The following is a 25718-nucleotide window of genomic DNA, read 5'->3' on the forward strand; positions in this document are numbered from 1 at the left end:
TGGCAGATGGCTGGTAGAAGCCGGGTGGAGGTGTGTGTGTGTAGGGAGGGGGGGGGCACACTCATTGTTTAGAAGTTTGAGCCTTACACACAGACAATGACCCCAGCCAGGAGCGATGGAAGATGGAAAGGCCTCCCCTTTTCAGAACGCAAGGAGAAAAAAAGCGGAAATGCAAAAAAGTTTGGAGAAATCTTATTGTTTCGTCGGCCTGCTGCGCGTGCGCTCGCAGCTGTCAGTCTGTCACACTGCAGCCTCCAGCTTCGAAACCATCCTAGATCATCTGGTCACTCTCGTTACAAAACACTGAAGAAGTGTCAAAAGGCAACTCTTAGGAAATTGGTGCGCCATTTAAAACACGTCCTTATTCTCTCTTACAGAACTGCAAACGTATCTTCTAGATATTCATTGATATCAACAAAGCTACAGCAAAAAACGCAATAGATTGGCCACTGGTACACCGACATTTGTTGATCATATTTGACTGCACACAATTCTGAATTACAATAAACTCAATAGAAGGTCCATGTAAATCTGAATATTAAGGGGATTTGCCTTTTTTAATGTTCCCCTCTGATGATGGATGATGATTTCCCCTCAGCCGAAGCTCAAAAATCCCACCCCCCCCCCCCCCCCCCAGACGTTGATGAGATTGGTTTCTTAGGTTTATGACATCAGAAACATTGGTTGCCTGAATTCGCCCATTTGAGACTCTTTGGTTTCAAAACGGAAATGCTCAGGGTGCATCTTCTAGCATCTTAAAACACCACATGTGCACGTTAAAAGATAAATATATAAATAACGGGGAACTTGAACATAAATCAAAAACAGGTGTAATCTGATATACATTAATTAAAAGAATGTGTTATGAATGAATTATTACCGTATGTTCTCGCGCATGGGCTGATGTCAGAGGTGGGTTATAACTGTTATAATTGTGAAACTTTCCCCCCCCCCGCATCCAAATATGGAATAACTTCTGCTCCTCCCCCTTTATAAGTCTTGCTCTTCCCATTGTTTAAATCACACGTGCGTTGTTTTTAGCCACCCGTTTTCCGCCAAGGTCCCACCCCCTAACTCAGTTCGGACTCGCCGTTTCAGCTTGTGAACTGGGATTGCAAGCCTAGGAGGTGGAACCTGGGCGGGATTCGTCGGAATACGGGTGTGGAAAACCCTTACATGGTCCCAAACGCTTTGTGAATCCCTGCATCCTCACCTTTCAGTGTGGGGCTATGCGACCAGCGCTGTAAACACTAACACGGTGGACTGCTTGTAGATGGATGTAGTGGGTCAGCTGTGCTATTTATTACAGGAGCTCAGAGTGTGTTGTGACATTTTTGATTGCTTGTTTTTTTTTTTTAAAGGAAAGTTCCCACGTCCCAGAGGAACAAGTGACGTTTCTATTTGTTGATGTTCAAACTGGATGAAACACACGTTTTTGCTTTTTTTTTCGTTAAAACAATGCGTACGTTCTCAGTCCGGATGAATCTGTTTTCTGACCTGCCGTAGGTGCACTTCGGCGAACATTTTCTCGGTTCATATTTATTAAGACACTTTAAATAACAGCATCTCCGGTGGTGTGTATGAGCAGCATCTCTGGACTGTGAGCGTTTGTTCCTCGTGCACCAGTCTTGCGGCAGGTGAACGGAGTTCGGTGTTTACGGCGTGTTGTTAAATGTTCGGAGTCCAGGAACATCCGGCTGGAGAAGTTTCCGGAGTGAAAGAGCAAAGTTTTGAAGAAATGGATTCGGTCCGGTCATGGGTGCGGAATGTCGGTGTCGTGGATGCGAATGTAGCGGCACAAAGGTAAAACAACTTTCAAAGTCTTTCATACGTCATTGAAAAATACATTACAACGTGCGTGGTCTTAGAAAACAAAACTTGCAAAATGTCTGGTTTTCTTACAGGTTTTCTTTACTATTTAATTGGAAATAAGTTTATATGGTATACATCCTCAAGAGAAAACGAAATTAGTTTATTACAAGATATAACTTTGACGCACCATAACGTATCTAATATGCGTGGGTTTGAGTTTCAGAGCTGGACCAGGTATGAGTCACATAATCGTCAATTAATGACACGAGAAATGATTGCGTTTGTGAATCTCGCGTTCCCAACCGTGTAGCACATGACCACCTACATGTTTTGTATTTTGTATTTGACGGCTACCAAAGGAAGGATGTGTCTGAAGTTCTAAAATGCGCGTTGTCCACTTTATCTCGACAAAGTAGCCATCAACAGGTCAGCGTCACTTAGCGTGACCCTAAGAAATGCCAGGACTGTCCTGAGTGCCCTGAGACGAGCTCCATTCCACTGTAATTCAGCCCAAACTGCCCCACCGCCTTTCAAAACTGGAATAACGTTTTCTTAGCAGTTTTACTCTCGTCACATGACGAGTACCTGACGGATTGTAAAGGTATCGTGAAACATCACAGTATTAACTGCAAATAGCATAACTTGGTTATAAATGCGTCATTGGACTTTATTGTACATAATACTACTACTACTACTACTACTACTACTACTAATAATAATAATAATATCACTAACAATAATTTAAAAAATAATAATTACACCACAAATAAAAAAAAAAAACAATAACAAAAAACGTATTTAAATTGTCTAACAGTTAAATTATCATTTGTGAATTTTCCTATTGAAACAGACAAATGTGTTCGTTTAACCGAAATACACACACTGGACTAATGTAAATAACATTCAACTTAATTACTTCGACTGTTTTTATTTAAATAATTCCCAGTAAATCGCTTTTTTTCCTTTTTCTTTATTTTTATTTATTTATTTATTTTTTAATTATATTTTTTTAAAGTCAACGCAGTGTTATATTTGTTCTGAACTGAGGCCGTTGGAAACAGCAAAACGTCCCGTTAACGTGTCATTTACACAGTTCTTAAAATCACAATGTGATCTCAGGGCGTAATCAAGAACGCGAGAACATCGTCATTATCATTTGTGTCATGTGCAATACCTCGCAAAAGTAGCTTCGTAAGTTATTCCAAATTTAAAACGGTTCGTTTAGCCGTCACCGTAAGCCGTAACCTATCATCGTAGATTAATGAAAAGCCTAATTAAAGCGTTACAGACTATTAAGTTACTATTATTCTTATTCTTATGATTCAGACTTACATCCGGTGAACCGTTTAACAGTTCGACACGAATGTGCAAAGCACAAAATATTTCTAGTACATTAAATGTTTTCTTTCCCTTCTAAACTGTGCCTTAGTGAAAAGTATATTGTGGAAAATTGCAAGAAAACAGCAATATTGCTCTATATTTTATGTTTACACATTCTCAGTGTTATAAATTACAAATAACATCTGCTTCATAAATATGGAATATTAAATGAACTAAAGTTATGAGTTATGAATTATTTTGAGGAACATTTCTTTTTTTCTCATATTGAAAATTGCAGTGTCATTATGTGCCTCTTTAAAAGTGTAGGGAAGTGAGGTAACAAAATAAGTATGAAAATGTTCATGGGAATTACATTTCCTATGATTTAATTTAATCTAGAAACACCTGATGTCTGAGTTAGATGACCCTCTTCTCTTGCCTTATTTAATCGCTGCAGTAAGGTTTCAAAACAAGCTTGTGATTGTTGAAATTAATGAAAGTGAATTTTTGCATTTCACACATTTTTTTTTTTCACATTTTGGTCTGAGTTCAGAGCTTTTAAATCCATGAAATCCTTGTATCCACAGTGGAGTCGCCCTGTCCCGTGCCCACTTTGAGAAACAACCCCCTTCCAACCTGCGCAAGTCCAACTTTTTCCATTTTGTTCTGGCCCTCTACGACCGGCATGGACAACCAGTGGAAATTGAAAGGACAGCTTTCGTTGATTTTGTGGAGCATGATAAGGTATGTTTATTTGTGATGATACATTGAATGGCGTTGTCTCTACCTTTTAGGATCTTAATGAAAGATGGTGCAGTTTTTACTGTCTTTAAAAGCACAAATCAAAACAAACAAAGTCTCTGTTTTAGACCATCACTTCATAAACTGACAGCTGATTAGTAATAAATGTGTGACTTGTAACGAAAAAGGATTTTTCCAAGGAGAATTCTAATTATTCTGTAAGCACATCTGCATATTCTTACATAGTTTAGATGTAAACACACTCACCCTGTTCTCTGTGAAATGTAATGCACCCTTCTAGAGACATATTTGAAGCAATGCAATGCCTCTATTTCTTTCTTTTTAATTTTCATTTTAATTTTTCATTTTAAAAAAATTTAATTTTTGGGGGGGAGGGGGGTAGTGAGCACAATTTTATACAATGAACACCCCCTTGTTCTTATTACTACAGTCTAAAGAATGATTAATTTTCTCATCCATGCACCAGAAAAACTATATCTCAGGGCTTGAAAGGTGTAGAAACTTTGATTTATTAATGAAATTCCCTTTTTAAAAAGGTCAACAATGTTAAGGCTAAGAATTATTAAAAACAAGTTGTGCATATGTGTGTGTGTGTGTGTGTGTGTGGGTGGGTGAGAGAGAGAGAGAGAGTGTGTGGGTTTTACCAAAGTTGGAAGTTGGTGAGTTATGGTCTGGCCTTGTGGTTAAACTTCATTCAAGAAAGTGCTAGAAAGTGCTTGTGGTTAAAAATGGAAAGCAACGTAACCTCAAAGTACAGACAGAGGAGATCAGCATGTCAACACTGTAATCTAGAGAAGGATGGTTAACTCATACACTGAAACTGGATTGGGATTATTTCATTTGTTCAGTGCCTTGGCTTTCATTTCAAGTTAGTGGTTAGGCAATAGCTTTTAATAAACTATGTGAGTACGATCACAGTTTATAGGGATATTGATGTATGACACAGCCCTTGTTTTGAGGTAACTATTTTTTTTTTCTCAGGAACAATGCATAGGTTGAGAATTTGTATATTGTAATATTTCATGATGCTGATTATTTGGAGTTGTTATTTGTGTAAATGTGCATAGCAAGATGGCTTTGTATTTTTGGCATTTTCCGGTGAAGAACAGAGCAGTAGTAAGATAGAGGCTTCTGTCTTTGAGTCTCCCTTTTCCTCTTCTCTCTCTCTCTCTCTCTCTCTCTCTCTCTCTCTCTCTCTCTCTCTCTGTTCATCCATCCTTGGGGTATTGGGCCTCGGTGCATTCTCTGGAGGCCAGTTAACAAGAGAGGAGTTGGAAAAGCAGGAGAAACTGAAAAGGGGGTTGGTTTATAGGCCCCAAGCAAGAATGGAGTTTCTTTTTCAAGGGCAACCATGGCTTATTTCTTTTAAGTTTTTGGTAGATCTCTCTCTCTCTTTCAAACACACACACACACACACACACACACACACACACACACACACACACACACAGAGAGAGAGAGAGAGAGAGAGAGAGAGAGAGAATTAGTTTAGTTTTAAACTGAACTTTATTAATGCCATCATTTCACATTCCACCAGTTAATGCTGGCCCACATATTACATATTACAAAATACTGATATATTCAGACTGTCACTCAATCCATACAAAAGCTAGTATAAAACAGAGAGAGAGAGAGAGAGAGAGAGAGAGAGAGAGAGAGAGAGAGAGAGAGAGAGAGAGAGAGTGAGAGTATATCTCCTGAATACCACTGGCTTGGATTAAACATTCAATGCTGTATACTTCAGCCTATCTATCTATCTATCTATCTATCTATCTATATATCTATCTATCTATCTATCTATCTATCTATCTATCTATCTATCTATCTATTACATGTACCAAAATCCAGCTAATGAGCATTGCAGATAATGTAAACGTAGCCGTTAATGTACAATATTTGATAGTGAGAGTTGTTTGTGTTTTTGATTCGGTGCGTTCTGTGCAAGTTATGATTTTAAATTAACCTTGGTAAATGCTACTTATTTTCATTGGTTTATAGTCTTAATTTACACTGTGCCCTGATGTAGTATTGTTCTTATTTGAAACACCCTCTTGCATCTGTACCAAAAACCTTGGCAGTGAACCTGAACTTTAAGTAACTTTAAGCAATCATTGTTTACCACCGTAACCACTGTAATTCTCAGATTATTCATATACGTAGTCTCAAGTTTAACCTGTGCAGTATTAGATATGCTTTAAGCACATTTGCAGCTTTTTGGTGATTGGTGCTTTTGTTGCAGTGTGTTTGTTTCACCAGATCATATGTTGTTTTTGTGTCTGTTTGTCCTGTTCTTCCAAGGAGCAGACGGGGGAAAAAACCAACAATGGCACACACTACAAGCTCCAACTCCTTTACAGCAATGGTATTTGTGCTACTCTGTATTCTACGAATAGTTCAGAAAACCTTTATTAACCTTTATTGCATTTAAAAAAAAACTAGCTAAAACACTTAGGGCTGGTTTCCCAGACAGAAGTTAAGCCTAGTCCAGGACCACACAGAATTTGAATGGTTATTTGCCATTAAAAGGATAGTTCTGGACTAAGCTGAATCCCTGTCTAGGAAACCAACCCTGTGTGTACTATAGTCTTACAAGGGAGCAGCATGCACTATATATGAATCATCTACATATCGTCACTGTCCAATGAAAAACATGAATCTCCCAAAATAGCCATAATAAACTTTACAGGAGAAGGGGAAAAACATCCTTATTTTCAATGGAAGGCGATGTAAAAAAATGTTATTCCATGTAATGCATTTCTGGTTCATTCATCATGAAATTTTCACACGATGTGAAGGAAAGCTGATGTGTTGAAATGATGCATTAAACTAAATATCCACAAAAATGGAGATACATGTTTTTAGTTGTATTAGTATTTTTGAAATGTTTTTAAAAACAATGGTACTCCTTAATCAGTACATTAAGTAAAGTGAAGTGTAAACACTTACATATGTAGATCAGTCAAAACATTAAAAAGAACCTCCTGTTTAGGTGAAGTTTTTCTACAATTACTGCAGTCCATCTGTTGCTCTGCATACTTCTTTAGCCCCTTTTTCACCCTGTTCTTCAATGGTCAGGATCCCCACAGGATCAAGCACCTCAGAGCAGATATGATTCGGGTGGTGCGTCATTCTCAGGGCTGCAGTGCTGCTGGAGTATTATAACCCGGTGTCCATTCATGTCCAGACACACCTAACTTTTGGACCACCTTGCAGATATAAAGACAGAGACCGTGTCTGTTGCTGCACAGTTTGTGTTCGTCGTCCTCTAGTCCTTCGTCGGTGGACACAGGATGCTGTTGGCTGGAAATGTTTGGTTGGTGGACACTTCACAGTCCAGCAGTGATACTGTGGTGTTGAAAACTTAAGCAGCTCTGCTGTGTCTGATCCACTCTTAGCAGTGCCACACACACCACCACGCAATAATTTAATACCTGCTCTGTGGCGGTCCTCTGGGGAGTCCTGACCACTAAAGAACAGGATGGTAGAGGGCTTAATAAGCATGTAGAGCAACAGTTTACCTTTGGCTGTAAAACAATTACAAGTGTCAAAAAGTGTTGTTCAGAGCCATGCCTTAGAATAACAACATTCCTCTAAGAACCTTTCAGCTAAGATTCCTTTAAGGAACCAGTTTAAAAAGATGAGATGTGCGTGTGAGGGACCTTATAAAGGTTTAAATATCTCTCCAAGTTTGCCTCTAAAGGTTCAAGATTTTTTCGAGAGCCTAAATCCCAAGTTAAGAAATAGTTAGGAATCCTTAGACGTAAGACTGCAAGACTTCCAAGAATATTTTGGTCCTGAAGCGATCAGCACAATGTCGAGTTGATATCACAGCAGATATTGCTCATCTTGGTATGAAACATTGTTTCTGGAAACTTGTTCTGTTTCGCTTGCTGTATGGGCAAATGAAACCCTGTGATGCGTGAACCTCCCAGTGGCGATACACAACAAAAACAAGAGGCACATGGAGATGTGAGCTCCCATGGGCCCTCACTTCCTCTCCTCTGCCATCACCACAGAACCCATGGGAGAGTAGATGAAAGATGCCCACACTGAGATACACTAATGCACACATATTCACACACACACACACACCTCCTCTCCCTAGTTAATCCCCCTCCAGCTATACTGTGGCCCTCACTGTTTTAACCTAAGGTAGATGCTGAATATATTAATGAGCATAATTTATAAGGAAAACGAGAAGCCGATAAAGAGAATAATATTATGTTTGGTGAATTCCTAAAATATTCTTGTTTTAAGGAATATCAATGAAACCTGTAAGTGCTTGATATTGCTTAAAATCCAGATAGAAACAGTTGGTAACTTGATGCTCATTATGAAGTTGCCGGTACATAAGTGAATAAACGAGATTACAGCGTATGCTTTCTTAAATTCTATCTAAATATTATTAAAACATATATTTCAGCAACATATGAATTATAGATAAAACTCAATCGATTAATGGTGTGCAAGGTAAGTCCTGCTAATCCTGGGTGGCCACTGGGTTACATCCACTGTGAGTCATTTAAACATCTTTAATCAAGCATATTCTTTTATGGAGGTTGTTTTAAAGTTTTAGTCATTTGTTATTTTCATATAAACTTTTGGCTGATTGACTAAATTTGTTCTTTTTTTTCTGGTAACAGGTGTGAGAACTGAACAAGACCTTTACGCTCGCCTTATTGACTCTGTCACCAAACAGGTAACATCTATTATGACTTTAAACTTCTTATACAGGGTAAAAGCATCTGCAACTTATATATAACTTTTAGAAAACGTTTTCTTCTTCTTGTGTTTTATTAGCCCATATCATATGAGGGACAAAATAAGAATCCTGAAATGTGCCGTGTCCTGCTTACTCATGAAGTCATGTGCAGGTAACAGTCCACAGTCTGTACAGTCACAGAGGTGTATGTAAGACTCACAACATAAGAAGTAATGAAAAATGCAGAAAGGTACTGTAGATACTACAATTGGAGAAGACTAGAGAACAGAACTGGTCAATAACAGGAGTTGGGTTTAGGGGGATTTATTGCTGTTGATAGGAATTCCTCCAATGAAGCACCAACAGTGTTATGACATGGCTATATTTAACAGAAAAGTACCAGAAAATGTTTTGACATTAACAGCTTATCTTTGTTGGAATGCATAACGTGATTTACCCGACATTTGTTCACATTTTATGAGTTTATTTAAGTGTGTCTTCATACTTATATTACTTATCCCACTGAACATGAAACATAAAAGGCATATACTCACAAATGTTATCTCCTTAAAGGTGGTATCAGTGGTTACATTGTCACTGGTCTTTCCCTAACACCCAGATTAAGTCTGAATTAAGAAACAGTGACACCTGCATGATCGAACTCACGGACACTGTGCGACAGATAGGCAGCAAGCGCAACGCCGTCACTGCAGACAGACTGGGTGGGGGAGGCAGAGGGGCGTGCGGTGTGGTGACCTCAGGCCCAGGGACACGACAGGGGAGGGCAGGGGGGGAGTCGAAATCGGCTTCTCCTCCATTGTGCAGCCAGCAGATGCCCGAGTGGGGTTCACAGCTGGCTAATAACAGAGCCAGGCCGGGGGAGGTGTTGGGGGGTGGAGGGGGGTGGGTATAAGGGCAAACGGCACAGCTGGGGAGTGGCTCTGTCTGACAGAGGGGGAGTTTAGGTTGGGGGGTGGGGGGTTCGAGGGGACAGCAGAGGGGCAGATGGCCAGGGGTGGGGGGCACTTTTGTTATGCAGGAGGGGCGGAGAGCGGACAGGAGGGAGGGGTGGATGTGGAGGGTGTCCACAGACAAGAGAGGCTTGGTGCTGGCGTGTGTGGTGTCTGTTGTGTTTGTGTGTGTGTGTGTTTGAGAGAGAGATATGTTTTTTCTATAGTGTATATATATATATATATATATATATATATATATATATATGGTTAAATTGTTTGTATGTAGGTTAAAGAGCTTTTGTTGCACACTGATAAAAAGTACATGAATTCTTTGTGACAAATTCATCATATGCACATTCATATTTGATTTTCTTACTAACTGGGTTATTATGTAAAACATATTATGAACACATGCAAACAATGTACATGCAGTACTAAAACAAAGAAATTCAGTCCATCACTTCTCCACTGAGGGGTCTATTCTTGTGTATGTCCTCCCCATACCTCCCTAAGTGGTTCTTTCTTTGTTTAGCCTTGTTTCTTTGTTTTTGGCCTTTGTAATGCATAAAATCCTTTTCCAACTAATGGGAATTCATCTTAACAGGTCATTTGTTGGACAATAATTTGCTGTTAGTTATTAGTTAGTAACATTACATTTTAAAACACAAAGAAATAGACGTTCTTGATATACTGTGCCTTATTTTTACATCATTAATATTAATGTGTGCTTTAAACTTATGTGGCTTCTTTCATTTTCACATACAGCCGTTGCTGTGAGAAAAAGAGTTGTGGAAATCGCAATGAGACTCCATCAGACCCTGTCATCATCGACAGGTAAGAACAGTGGTCTTCTTAATTCATTGTTCTGTGGTTCTACTAATGCATGTGTTATTGTCCTCCAGACATCACACAGCAACTCTGTAGGGATTTCTGCCTCAGCCTAAGCTTGTTGGACACTTTAAGACTTAACGTAATTAGCATTCATTATACTGAATGGAAAGAATTTGAACCAAAATTCAGATATAATACTTGTGTATACACTCCACTTTCTTGTTCAGTGTTAATTAATGGCAAAACACAACTCTAACTTTTTTAGAGCATGTTTTCTGTATCATTTTTATAACATATTATCAGCATTTGAAATCTTTTTTCAAGGTGTTATTGATCACGGAAAGCTGATTTGTTGAGAGATTTGATGTCTTTGGTCCTTGTATGTTATGTTTGTGCACCTATATATAGTTGAGCAAGTTGAGGCTCTGTGCCTTCCTTCAACTTCATAAATCTCAACCTCTGAAGGAATTCTCCTGCTAATCTCCATCGCTTTTAAATGACTGCTTACTCCCTAGACTCTCAGCTAATGGAGTACCAGAGTGTCTCTCTATTTTTCTTCAATGTGGACATAATATCTATCAAGCATTCAAGTCAGCTTTCTCTCTCTCTCTCTCTCTCTCTCTCTCTGAATCAATCCTCTCGGCATCTCAGAGGATCTGCTCAAACTTTCTCAAAATGGAAAAAATGGGTTGTTGTCTTTTGGATTTTCCCAGAATTCCTGAGTGCAGCAGCTGTTTTTCTCCTTTGCAGAGTGGCTCGCTCTGACCCTCCGCTTTTCCTTCCCCGTGTCATCCCTCCATCCTCTTACTCCTCTAAAAAAAGCCATACTTGACTCTAGGGCTCCATAAAATAAAAGGTTTCTGCTGGCTATTTTGGTCTTCACAGCCTGTTACCATAGCTAGGTCGCGCTTGAGTGACTTGTTGACCTGATGCCGTAGCTGATAGCCCTTCACTTCTCAAGGGAAGTGCCTCGTTAGTGGGTGGATTAATTAGGCTAATCTGTGGATTGTGGCACCATTACATAAACCCTGTTGTTTTTGTGGCTTCCAACATCCAACTGCTAATATACACTGTATTATCATCATTAGTTAAAATACATCAAGCACATGTTATTACTATAGGAAGAATCCCTGTCTAAGGGATGTTTAATGTGCTATGTGTTTATGTGCTTGTGCAAAATGTAGGTGTATAATTTGCACTTAAATAGTACTTAGGATCTGATCTTTGTACATATTTGGTTACTGCATAATTAAACTATTGGTTTATGAATCTAGTTGGTCAAAAGTAGTAGCTTTATTGATTAATTGGAGGCCATATTGCTTTTTTGTCATTAAGTTAACTATATATGCACACACACACACACACACACACACACACACACACACACACACACACACTTTTTCCCCCCAACTAATATTGTCATAATTAGTCAGCCTCATCACCTCTCAAATGCTCTTGGGAATTAAAATCCCCAATGTGTTCACCCCCCCCCCCCAGCCCCCCTCTTTTTTAATCTGCCTCCATATTGTTCAGGGCCTGCCTGGTCTTTTACTCTCCTCCCCCTATTCACAATCTGCTATTTACCCTTTTCTCTACTAATCCAGTTATTAGTGAAAGGAGAGAGAAGAGATCCCATCTGATCCCTGAGGCGGCATGCCTTTTGTCACTTTATGACCCACACATCTGATCTAAGAGATGCTGCGATCACTGCTTAACTAGTGCTGGTCGGGCCGATGCTAAATCGCAAATTAAACTCAACCTGCTATCAGGCTAAAACATTAAGGCACACATCAAGTTCAAGAGTTGCTTTATTTAGTAATGCTCGGGTTTGATTGATGTTACATTTCCAGAGCTTATAGATGCTCGTAACCAGCTTCACATCTTGCCTTTTACCAGCTCATGAGGCTCTTTATATTATTGTTATTGGTCTGTTGATTGTGCCTGTCAATACCAGCATACCCCTTTGTCAAGAACCCCTTAGTATGGATTTGTTCCATGGAAATGATCAATTGATTGATAGATCTACTTAGACAATCCACCAATCCATTGGTCAGTGATTGATCAATAACCCTCTAGTCATCTGGACCTACTCTTTGATCCTGAGGAAATCTGCTTAGTTCACAGATACTTCACATTAATGAGTAACATATGGTTGAAATAGTCCATTCTCTAAGATGGACACATACACTTTTATTCAAATGCCAAAGTAGTAACCTTACACAGAGAGGACCCAACGTTTAAAACATTAATAATGACTCGATCTACATTTCTGTTTGTCCAACAGTCACTGTTTCTGTTGGTGAAAAATACATATTGTTGCTGTCAAAAAAAAAAAAGAAGGAAGACAAGGAAGAAACCTACTTAACTAGGACAGTGGGAAACCGTCCTTTTGATGGAAGTCAATGTAAAAAGGTTTCATTCCAAGAATTTTGGACCATTCCGATTGGTCCATTCATCGTGGACAGTGACGACATATTTTTCATATCCTGAATATAAAAGCAGACAAAGACATTAAAACTGGTGTCATGTGAAAACAGACAGAAACCATAAATCATGTCTAAATTCAAAATGACAAGTGAGCTTACACAAGTATTTTTTAAATTACCGTTAATAACGATGATTTAATAATAATAATAATAATAATTGTGGTAAATGAAAAGATTTTATTAGCTTGTATTATTGCCTATATATTTGTATGACTGTCACTTGTACCTGTCAGAAAACAGTGTCTCAGGCATCATATGTTGTATTTCATGTAACAGTTTTTGATGGAGACCTCACAGGCTTTAAACACCTTGAACTTCTGGTTCCTAATTCTAGCACTGTGAAGAAACTTAAAGTTGTAATTGTTTCTCTTTAATGGCACATTTCATATTAAAATAGTTTGAATTTTACATTCAATGATTGAATGATGCAGAACCCTGTTTTCTCTTGTTTGTGTATGGGATTGAAGTATGTGTAATTCCCCTTTTGTTTTCAGACACTTAATAATGCTTAAGAGATGGTATTATCTGGAAAGTCAGGTTGTAAAGAGACACATAAAAAAAAAAATCATGTCTACTTTAGGCTTAACATTTCACTGCTGTATGCCAAGAAACCAAATGAGGTACAGTTGTGTGGGCTTGAGGATTAGCAGGTCAGTGCCACACCACAATCTATATATGGACGCATAGAAAACGAAGGGGTAGCTACGGCGAGGTTTCAGAAGAGAGAGGATGAGAGAGATCAATGCAACGCAATATCTCTCTAATTGATTGCGCTTTCCGGCAGGGTCTCCCTTAACAAGCTAGTGCTCCAACAAAACAGAAGAATCAATAGGAGTGCCCCAGCTTCATCAATATCACTCCCACCTCCTTCCCCCAACTGTGCAACCACAGATGGTTTCACAAGGCTTTGACAGAGGGGCTCACGTGTGGGTGTGCCTGTTATACTTTAGCTCGGAGGACACCCAGCTATTTTTTATGTTTTTTGAAAGATGAATAGTCTGTAATGTAAAACATATGTCATGTGTACAATGTGTAAACAGAACAAAAGAACTTAAAAGAGCTGAGCTTAACCATCAGAAACAGATTCAGTTTTTTTATGTGTGAAATGAAAAATAGAAGAGGTGAGCAATTGTTTAAAAATGCAACTGAAATTTGGTGCTTTCTTCTTTTTCAATATATCATTTTAATATGCTACTCTCTTAAAACTCTCGAAAATTCCTTTCAAATATATATAAATACATTCAGTAGAAATGTATTTATTTATTTAGAAAATTGATTCAAATTCAGTGCAACTAAATTTGAGAATGCTTTCCAGATAGGCATATTGTTCATTAATTATATTGACTAGAGTATGACTATTCTTACTGGAGTTTTATAACAGAGGTTATAAAAGTTTATGATAAAAGGTTAAACCTGTAAGCAAGCCCTGACTATGTAAATGATGAATATAAAAATATCTAGGACAATACTTTCACATGGAAATGAAATGTATCTGCCATTTTTCCTCCCTAAATTGTTTTTTCAGTTTCATGAATTCTGGAGTATAGGACAATGCTCAGTGAAAAGCTGTTGTGGATAGCCTGTTCGCTTTACGTTTCTCTGATACCATTTTGAGTCTATAGTTTTACAAGTTATGTTCCTGAGGTAGTAGCTAAGCTAGAGCAAAGCATTTTTGAAATTGTGGATTTCCAAAACTGTAATGAACCATTTTGGACCACTTTTTGAAATCGTACACAAAGAAATGGTTATGGTTGTGGTAACTTTCATCATCACTGTCGTGGGACCCTCAGTGGTATTTCTTAGTACCTTTAATTGGTAAATAGATTTCTACAAATTTGACATTAATTGTAGACATTTAATTTTAATTGACTTCTTTCAACTTTTATTGTGTTGTTCTTTAATTAAAAGCTGTTCCATTGAACAAATTTCTTCCTGGAGAAGAAAGGAATATACAATCCTCATTTCCAGAAAGCTGGTATATTTTGTAAAATCTGAAGCTTTATTCATCTGACAAGACTCAAAAGAATATAATTCCTGTGTTTTACTGAACAAATAGATTTTATTTCTTAAATATTAAAACATTTTGGGGCGGCACGGTGGTGCAGCAGGTAGTTTCATAGTCACACAGCTCCAGGGACCTGGAGGATGTGGGTTCAAGACCCGCTCCAGTGACTGACTGTGAGGAGTTTGGTGTGTTCTCCCTGTGTCCGCGTGGGTTTCCTCTGGGTGCTCCGGTTTCCTCCCATGGTCCAAAAACACACACTGGTAGGTTGATTGGTGACTCAAAAAGTGTGAGTGAATGTGTGTGTTCCTGCCTTGTGCTCAATGATTCCAGGTAGGCTCTGGACCCACCGAGACCCTGAACTAGATAAGCAGTTACAGACAATGAATAAGTGAATGAATGAATGAATGTAAAAAACATTTTGAATTTGACATCTGCAACACACTCATAAGTGTTAAATTCTGTGTTATATCACCTTCCCTTTTAATTTGTAAAATAGAAATTGCATGTGGAATATTTGCCCATTCTGGCTTGATAAAAAAGGAGACAAGCCAGTCAAACAAATGTACCCTGTATCTATTAAACACATACAGAACGAAGCCTGGCATTGTCTTGCTGAAATAACCATGGACTTCCCAGAATAATACATTATTATCTCCTTAAAAACATTTTTTTGAGAACTACGGTTCCCTAAGGCCATGAAAAACTTTACAGTGGATGACATTTTATAGAGTCCTTTATAAAATATGTGTAAGTATGAATAACTTTAATATTTGAAGAAAATCCACTTAATCTAAATAATGTGTTCACAGTTTGTCTTTGACCATTGTGTAGTACTGCTTTGTTAAGAAATATTCTTTTTAGAGTATGAAAGTAATACGCAAGTCATGGAGTTATGAGCGTGAGGAGTGTGGGCCCACAAGCACATGCCTTTGTTTAAGAGGTTGAGCCACAGTCAGAGTTTCATTAGCACTGCTTGTACTCTCAGTGGAAATGCCTCTAAAGTATTAGTCTAACAGTGCAGTGATAGCAGGAGAGCATACCTTTCCACCTCACCCTACACTGTCCTAATCGAACCCCTGAGAGCCAACAAGCCTCAAGAAAAATTGGAAAAGCACATTAAACAATTGAAAGGTTAATGGAAACAGCAAATGATGTCAGAGGTCACATTCCTTAAAGTATTTCTCTCTCTCTCTCTCTCTCTCTCTCTCACTCTCTCTCTTCACTTCTCTTTTTTCACTGCCTTATATGTAAGGCCTCCAAACATTAATTTGGTCCTGCAAGTCTTACATCTTTTTCTTACACTTTTATACTATTATCTATATTAGTTTGGTTTTGTTTACCTAACACAATCATCTCCTTCTTTGGTTTCATGCTTCAAGCCATAAACACCAGCCCTTCACCACCACATCCCACTCCTTTTCACTTACTTGTATAAGCATTTACAAATTGTGTGATATTCATATGTTTTTATATATTAACACCACTATCATCATCATCTTTTCTTTTTTATATATATATAAATGCTATATTACACTTTATATTCATGCCTTACAGCAGTTAGATACAAATGAACAATTAAAATGACAACTTGACAACTAAATTTTTTTAGTATCAGGAATGCAGATCCAGAACCTAATCAAGTAAATAAATCAGTATTTTCAATTTTTCTTGTGTCCATCCTTAGCTTCCATTGGTTTCAGTACCTGCTTTACATATTTAAAAGACATTTTCGGTTCAGTCTTGGAAGTTGGTTGCATTATAGTCATCGTCTTCTTTTTTTCTTTTCTTTTTTAAATTTTTTTTTTTAAATGAATCCCAAACACATTCAGAGATGTTGAGGTCTGGGCTCTGGTTTCCTTTTCTTCAGGAGCGGCTTCTACAAAAGCTACACATCCTTTCACACTCATGCCATTAAGTTATCTTCAAAATGGAGGAGAAACACTTGTGGATTTGTTTCAGAACTTAAGCACGATTTGAGCTTATTTTTCTCCTCTTTCTTTAAAAAATTCAAACTTTAAAGAGTTTTTAATGGAAGGTGTTCCTCCAGCTGTTACAGCTGTTCCTCCAGCTGAGTTGTATGTATGTTAAATAATTGTTAATACCCCACAATTAAAGACTGTAGTCTATCTGTTACTCAGCATACTTAGTTTGCCTCTTTTCACTCTGTACTTAAATGGTCAGGACCCCCACAAAGCAGGTATGATTTAGATCATGCTCAGGTGCTGCAGCGGCGTGGTGTGCTAGATCAGACACAGCAATGCTCCTGGAGTTTTTAGAATAGTTTACCAACCAAAAAATGCCCAGCCAACAGCACCGTGTGTCCACTGATGAAAGACTAGAGGATGAGTTACTGTCACTAACTTTACTTCTGCAAAATGGACCAAAAGCTTAGCTGCTTCTAACAGAGTGGGACAGTGAGTGGACACAGCTTTTAAATACTCCAGGGGTACTGCTGTGTTTGATCCACTCATACCAGCGCAACAGATACTAACACACTGCTTTCATATTAGTGTCACTGCAGCACTCCACTAGCCAAGTTATACCTGCTCAGTGGAGGTCCTGTGAGGGTCCTGACCACTGAAGAACCTGGGCAAAAACAAAGAAAGTATGCAGAGCAACAGATGGACTGCAGTCTTTAATTGTAGAAATACAAAGTGCTCCAGTGTGTTCGTAGACAGAAAAAAAAAACATATACAACTGATATAAAAGCACCTATACATAAACAACCCCCCACTCACACAGATGTGCATGCACGCACCCATACACACACACACACACACACACACGTGCATACACAAGAGAGGACATCTGCTCCCATGAGAATATGACAGCAAGAGTGAGAGAGGATTAAGTTTTGAATATCAAATGTGCCTCGTCCTCTTTACAAAGAGACAAGAACCCATATGGATATTTTATCTCTTTTATTTGGCCGTGTGTATGTGAGAGACTGTGTGTGTGAGGGTGTGTGTTTGTGTGTGGTAATCAGTATCACACTATCTACTAAATATTTAATAATAGAGGTTTGACCAGCCTTCTACAATGATCCTGAGTGATCGGAACATTGTGTAGATATTGCATAGAATCTTCTGAGGATGAATGCGCTATGTGTATCTGTAACTGTGTGTAAGTTTACGGACATCAGCTCATGTGAATGTGCAATCATGAGGCTGACATTCTTACTTACCTGTTTGTCTAGTGGGCGGCACGGTGGCAGGAGGTAGTGTCGCAGTCACACAGCTCCAGGGGCCTGGAGGGGCCTGGAGGTTGTGGGTTCGATTCCCGCTCCGGGTGACTGTCTGTGAGGAGTGTGGTGTGTTCTCCCTGTGTCTGTGTGGGTTTCCTCCGGGTGACTGTCTGTGAGGAGTGTGGTGTGTTCTCCCTGTGTCTGTGTGGGTTTCCTCCGGGTGACTGTCTGTGAGGAGTTGGTGTGTTCTCTCCGTGTCTGCGTGGGTTTCCTCCGGGTGCTCCGGTTTCCTCCCACAGTCCAAAAACACACACTGGTAGGTGGATTGGCAACTCAAAAGTGTCCGTGAGAGTGTGTGTGTGTGTGTGTGTGTGTGTCTGTGTTGCCCTGTGAAGGACTGGCGCCCCCTCCAGGGTGTATGTCCCCCTTGCGCCCAATGATTCCAGGTAGGCTCTGGACCCACCGTGACCCTGAATTGGATAAGGGTTACAGATAATGAATGAATGAATGATGTTTGTCTAGAAAAGTAAGGATTAACCATTTGAGAAAATACTAACCATTGTAAATTTTTCCACAATGTATGTAACAGAAATTTTGTTTTTTACATTTTTCTAACTGAATTTGACCACTTACTCTTTTGAATGGGCTTGCTGTGGTCATTTTTTTTTACTCATATTCTTTTCAAATCTCTATGTTCCTCATAACTAATCCATTTACCAAGATAAGTTAATCTCATTTCATTTGCCCTAAAACTATTTATCATATGTCATATCAATAAAGGAGAGGCTATATGTATAGACAAATACAGCTAGGGCAGCCCAGATGTGTCACAGCACACTGATTTCTATCAATCATTGGAATGAATGAGTTGTCTGGCTTTATGGCAAGTTAAAGCAATTAGGAATACGCAGCCTCCCTGTTGGGCTCCTTAATTCCGCTCACATCTGTGAGAGACAAACACAGATTAGGACACTGTTTACTTTGGAGGCTTTAATAACTTTAAACTGATTCAGGCAGCAACTCTCTCTCTCTCTCTCTCTTAGTGTGTGTGTGTGTGTGTGTGAGAGAGAGAGAGAGAGAGAGAGAGAGCAAGAGAGTGAGAGAGATTTGCTTTTTCTTCATGTGTAATTGATTGGAATCACATGGATGTTTTAAAGTTACATCACTCTCATATAAATACAACTAACATGGCAAAACAGAACATTTTATCTCTGTAACTTAATAAGAGAAATTTCAATGCAAATGCTTATTAATGTAATGAGATTTCATTTCATTCTGGAACATTTATACTGACCATTTGCATTAAAACACGTTTACCTACTCTCGTTTAATAGGTATATAACTATTAAAAAGTAAGGTTTTTATATGACTAATGATCCTAGGAGAGTGTGGTGTGTGTGTGTGTGGAGAAGGGGGGGGGGGGGGGTGTATGTGTTTATTTGCATTAGAGATTCAGAAACGTTAGCATAGTAGATCCTGTTTAGAAATTGGAGCTACTAGCCTTAGTAAAGATTGTGTTCTTGCATGTGTGTGTTTGTGTGGACAGCAGTCTGTGTTAAATTACACTAATGATTTAATGGTGCACCCTGGTGCTAGGCCGTCCCCACTGGTTTGTTTGTTTGTGTGTCTGCTTGCTGGGTGATATTTTTACTTGATCAGAATCTACTTGGGACCGCATACTTTATTCTAGTACTGATTTTAAAATCCTGATGTTATTAACGTTTTAATGTTTCTTTAAAATCACTTAGCTTAAGCGTGTTAAATAAGATGAGTACCTAAAAAGGTCTTTTTTAGATCACTTAAACACTTCTATAATCTAGAAATACACACTTATCAGGCTAGATGTGTTATGGGATTGAATCAGATTTGATCAATTATTTTCTTGTTTAACCATAACTATAATCTCACTCTAATAATGATATTAGTTGGAATTTTCATTAATACCCTTAACGGACTTAAGGTAGCGTTACTCAGACAGCAACCAATTTAACACTCCTTCGGCCTTATCTCAATGTGAATTTATGCACATCTGACTAAAAGACCATTTCAAACATTCATACAATGTTTACAGTATATTTAATTGCCCTTACATTGTAATTACACATACATGTCTGATTCCTACCAAGCATAAAGTGTCCGACACTAACCATAAGTATAAGCCTAACACTAACGTCCAAAATGTCAGATGTTTTCTGGCAGGGTTTTGCCTTCTATAAAAGTTTACAGTGCTGTTTCTTTGATTTCTTCTTCTGTTATATAAAGATCTGTTCGCTTGGATTTAGCGAAAATGTGCTACCAGTGGAAAGCAGCTTGGTTTGTGATTGTAAAACAACTACTAATAAACTTACTAATGTAACAAATACTTGGGGTGCTCTTATTTTTGTCATATACGCACTAATTTCACGAGATCTTGTTGGTCCCTCACCACTCACTTTCAAAGCTGCTTCTTCAAGCTGGTTTGTCCATTCAGGGTTACTGTAGCAACAGTGGCACAACATGGCTGCCTCTGAAGCCTCCCTCCCTGTGTAGATATGAAAGACTCATTCAAGTTTTGTATATTATATTCAATTTCTGCAAGTATATCCCTCCAAGTCTTACACACTGCACATTAAAAGGGTGTTTTACAAACCCACAACTTTAAATTCAGTTAAAAGAACAGATTTAGTTTTTTTATTTGTTGTTTTTGCTCCTTGAGCTCCCCCTAGTGCAATTAGTTTTTATAGCACCCTATTAAAATCAATAGGGATGGGGAAGGAGGAAGGTGTTCCTATAATCCACCAAAAGTTACATAGTGCAGTTTCTATAGTGCTGAGCCCAGAGTAGCAATGACAGAAACTTTTCTTCTTATTACAGGTCAGTAAAGCATGAAAAATTAATTTGAAGCTGTAATTTTAAAGTAAAATCTTAAAATTACTACCAGTTACATGCTAGTTACGTGCTGACACTCTTGTACAGAATAACGATATATATAGGTACAGCTAATCAATATCATAATTTCAATTTAATATTCACCGATACCACTAAGGGCACAATACATTCCCTAGCACTTTATTACACTGCGGCCATATCATATCCAGGCTTAGCACATCCCTGATGTGAGATCGAATCGTTAAGCAAAATGGTTTGTGTTTATGTGTGTGTGTATGTGTGTGATGAATCCGTCAGGATGGAGGGCAGAGTTGATGGGCCCGTTGACAGCTTCTCAGCAGGCCTGCTGTGAGCTCCGCCAGTCTCTCCACCCCCCAACCCCTCCCTCCACCCCCGCACCCCACTATCCCCCCATACCTCCACTCTCTTCCCTTCCTCACTCCCGTCTTCGTCTCCACACATTTGCTATGGATTAGCCACAGACAGTAAATTACAGCACCCTGGACCTTTGAGTGATTCCATACCCCATATCTTCACACATTCCCTCACCATCTTTCTTTCTGTTTTCTCCCCATTTCTCTCCCTCTATCGTTCTTTTCCTGCAGTTTTACATCTTTTTTTTTTTTGGTTGTTTATTTTTATTTTTTTTTTAATAGAAATTATCATTGTTGTGGCTAATAACAAATAAAACTCAAACATGACATACTTATACATGCTCCATTTCTCATAAAGAAAATAGCTGAATTGTTAGATATGCCACCTCATATGCAGTGCAAGAACTGCGATCTGAATTTTATTATTTTGATGTTTGGAAGGGGAAGAAACTGAATGCTGGACATTTTAAGTATGTTGGGGTCATTCATTACTATTCAAAATAAATGCTGACAGCAAATTCAAATTGCAAACTCAAACCTGTCGAATCAAAACATAAATAAGTCTAGCAAAAGCTCTGTTAATTCTAGACTTCCAATCGTTAATTTGATAGGGATTTTTCATCTTGTGTCTTGTCATTTTTTGTCTTGGCATATGGCCTCCTCCTCATTTGCCTTTCAGTTTTCTTTTCCCTCTATGCCCTCTTCTTCTTTGCATACCTTCCATCAAGTGATTCTCACTTTGACATTTTCAGTTTAGTGACTATTGGCATCTTCAAGTGTCTCTCCCTCCTCTCTCTCTCTCTCTCTCTCTCTCTCTCTCTCTCTCTCTCTCTCCCTCACGCTCTCCCATCCCCTTCCCCCCACCCCCCTTCTCTATCTGGAAACAGATGTTGTTTGTCAGATCCTATCATTACTGGCTAATTAAGCAGACATCTCTTCTCTCTCTTTTCTCCTGCCTGCCGCTCACTGATTCTCACGGATAGTCTAGGCTTTGTTCCTCCACAGAGCTGAAGGTGTATTCAGAAGTGTGTCTTTTTTACAGTGATGAATAGGTTTGATGTGATTTTCTTAATATACTGATGTTGAATTTGCTCAGCATTAAGGCTATGAAGTGTGGTTTTCAGAATTAAAGCATGGATTGACATTGACCATGTTGCATTGTACATGTGCTTATTTTTGTGGACATAGGTTTAGCCACTGTTTATCATAGTTGATTAAACATGGAAAAATTGATTGATAGTTGATTGAAAGTTGATTGATACCAGGATTGATCTTAATATGGGTCTGGGAAACAGTCCAAGGGAATCCACATTGACACATTTTTGTGAAAAGTATCCATTAATTTCTGAACTGATTCAATATGGCTGTCAAAATAATACACGATATACACTTTCATGTAATACTGTAAAATAAATAAGGTTTCTAAATGGTCCTTGGCTACTGAAAATTGTTTTTTTATTAAAAAAAAAAATTTCAAGTATCTTTACATGATGTGACATATCTTTAAACTTGTTAAATATTCTCCACATTGAAACATCTTGGGTACAAAAATTGAAAACATTGAAAAACTCCATCATCAACCCTGTACAATGCCTCAGCAAGCTACATTACTTTCATTAAAACAGAAGCAGGTTAGTGCGAACAGCACAATGTGTAAACATTCCATTACTTTCCACAAGCCAATATTTTCTAGTGTTAAAGTCATTCTGTGGCTTTGCAGGTATCCTTTTGGCTACATACCTAAGGGAGGAGAGGTACTGTTGCATAGCTAAAAGAAGGGAGATGTTATGAAAACTTCTAGATTTGGATGATGTCTGCACATACATGCTATATGTTAAGAGGAAACCAGTGGCAAAACATGTTCAGGGGACATAAAGCAATGAACAGACATGGTCCTGTGTTTGTTTAAACATAACACTGTAAGAAAATGCATCTCTTATATGGTGTCTCTATATGTAATATAGTTAGCTGGGTTGTAAAGGACATGTTTGCCTTCTCCTGTAAAGTAGCCATTTTGGAGATTGTTTTTATGTGGATAGTTATGAAATGTGTTTAAATGGTACAGGTAAACTAGCAAAGTTGAGGCCTTTATATTATAGATGCCTTAAATATTTATTTTCCCTTGGATTAGTCCTGTCACGTACCAAGAGATGAGGTTGCTTGATTTGCAAATATTAATAATAATAAAAACTACTCTGAAGGGAACAAGTAACTCTAAACCAGGATTATCCAGGAATGATTTGGCCTTCACAATGACCGTTTGGTCCAAAAACACATTCATTTATGTTAGTTACAAGGGCTCAGCAGACGGAATCTGACATGGAAAGGTGAGAGCGCTAGGAGAAGGCTGGTAGTTGTTTGCATTTCGTTTGTTGGCGGAGCCGGGTGTGAAAGGTCCCGGGATGGTATGTGGTGACGGGGGTATCACTTTAGCCACCCTGCTCTGTGTGCCCTGTTAGCGGGGTCAGAGGTCAGCTGTGCAGGGTGTTAACCCCCATGACCAGTCTAGCCTCAGTCTGCCAGGGGACTCTGGGAGCTGAGGGTATTTATTACTGCCTCCATACCCTTGCTCCCCAAAACCCCCAAGAGTCCACACACCACCCACCTATGACTCTCTCCTGTCTGAAAAAAGAGAGAAAGTCATCCTTCTTTCCTGCACCTATCCATAAAGCTTAAACAGACACACTGTACTATATGCAGCACATGTATATACAACTTCAAGAACGTATTCCTAAATACAGTATGTAATTTATGGCAACTTTCAGAAACCTAGTGTTATTCTGGTCATTTTGCAATGCCATGTGTTGCATATTACTCATACCATTATAAAACCTACTATTCGGTTTGCACACAGAGATATCAGACGTTGATTGAGAAAACGGATACAGAAAATATGGTTTATGCATTGTATATCTGTTGTTGCTTACTTGCTATTGTCGCTGCTTACTTAACTGCGACCTAAGTCATGGGTGTATTTTAATGCAGTCTTATTCATACACAGATCATGACTAATGAAATCTATGAATTGCTATAAGTTCCCTTCATGAGCATTACCTTTTTGACCATTATAGATTATTATTAAACTACATATATTCTAAATATATTATTTATATTTGTAATATATATGTATGTGTGTGTGTGTGACTTACAGTTCCCAGTGTATCAGGGCTGGCAGGGAAGCTTTTCAGCATGTCAATATGTTTTAATGCCGCACATCTGGTTTCCTAATTTTCCTTTCCCTCTCTCCCTCCATGTCATGACACTGTTTTGTTTTTCTAGGGAGGGTGGAGGGGAAGGAGGGGGGGGGGGGGTTGAGGTGGACGAGAGGGGATTCTGATGAGTGATGATCCTGAATCTAAAATACCAACACACTCTCTTTCTCTTTCTCTCCATTCTCTCTCTTTATGTAGTCTTATATATATATATATATATATATTTTATATATGTTATACTGGTATATTACAGTTAACATTAAAATGACCTCCTTTTTTATCAGTTACTGGCCATATAGGCGGAAAAAGTAGTCCCACAATTGTAGACTGCAGTTTGCCTGTTGCTCTGCATACTTTGTTAGTCCCCATTCACCCATTCATTTTGTTCATTAGTGGTCAGGACACCCACAGGACCACCACAAAGCAGGTATTACTTGATTGGTGGATCAATCTCAGCACTGCAGTGACACTGAAGTGGTGGTATGTTACACTGGTACAATTTTTATTTTATTTTTTTAAACTGCAGCCACTGTCTGTTTACTGATGAACTGTTGTCAGCTGTAATTCAGAATATTAAGGCACATGGAATTCTACCACAAGAAGAGCTAAATCATCCAATGTGAAAATACAACACACACTTTTGTAAATTAATCACCCCTTCCCTTATTTTCTTTTTCTTCTTCTTTTTTTACACTACTCTATTCTTACATATTTCATAGAAAGGTTTTGTAAATAGGCAGGCACACTGTGGAGCAGCCACAGATGTGCTTAATGTCAGAAATAGGCTTGCAGGGGGCTTATAAACCCCCAATCATTGGGCTGTGGAAGCTCATTTCAGCACTAGCTAGTTTAAAGACTAAGGCAAGCTCCTTATTAATGGCCATAATTTCAGGAAAAAATGGAGAGATCAAAAATCTACAAGGGTTTTGGATATATTTATTCATTCATTGTCTGTAACCGCATATATCCAGTTCAGGGTCGCACATACATTCACTCACACCTTTTGAGACACTTTTGAGTCACTAATCCACCATGTGTTTTTGGACTGTGAGAGAAAACCCACGTGGACACGGGGAGAACACACCACACTCCTCACAGACAGTCACCCGGAACGGAACTTGAACCCACAACCTCCAGCTCCCTGGAGCTGTGTGACGGTGACACTACCTGCTGCACCACTGTGTGGTCATTTTGGATATATAATTATGT

General features: G+C 38.6%; 1 protein-coding gene across 5 annotated transcripts in view; it reads left to right on the plus strand.

Moving 5' to 3' along the window:
• Window positions 1–1672: 1672 nt before the first annotated feature.
• LOC136676638 (transcription factor COE2) overlaps window positions 1673–25718 on the plus strand; it is a 38000-nt gene continuing 13954 nt past the window's right edge. For 3 of the 5 annotated variants that reach the window (XM_066653755.1, XM_066653756.1, XM_066653759.1), the window contains exons 1-6: window positions 1673–1803; window positions 3720–3876; window positions 6193–6256; window positions 8538–8593; window positions 8695–8768; window positions 10315–10383. In XM_066653755.1, the coding sequence (XP_066509852.1) occupies window positions 1673–1803; window positions 3720–3876; window positions 6193–6256; window positions 8538–8593; window positions 8695–8768; window positions 10315–10383 (551 nt within the window). The remainder of the gene's footprint in view (window positions 1804–3719; window positions 3877–6192; window positions 6257–8537; window positions 8594–8694; window positions 8769–10314; window positions 10384–25718) is intronic. The other 2 variants (XM_066653757.1, XM_066653758.1) reach the window with 2 other exon arrangements.

Source organism: Hoplias malabaricus, chromosome X2, assembly GCF_029633855.1.
Source record: "Hoplias malabaricus isolate fHopMal1 chromosome X2, fHopMal1.hap1, whole genome shotgun sequence".
Classification (NCBI taxonomy): Eukaryota; Metazoa; Chordata; class Actinopteri; order Characiformes; family Erythrinidae; genus Hoplias; species Hoplias malabaricus.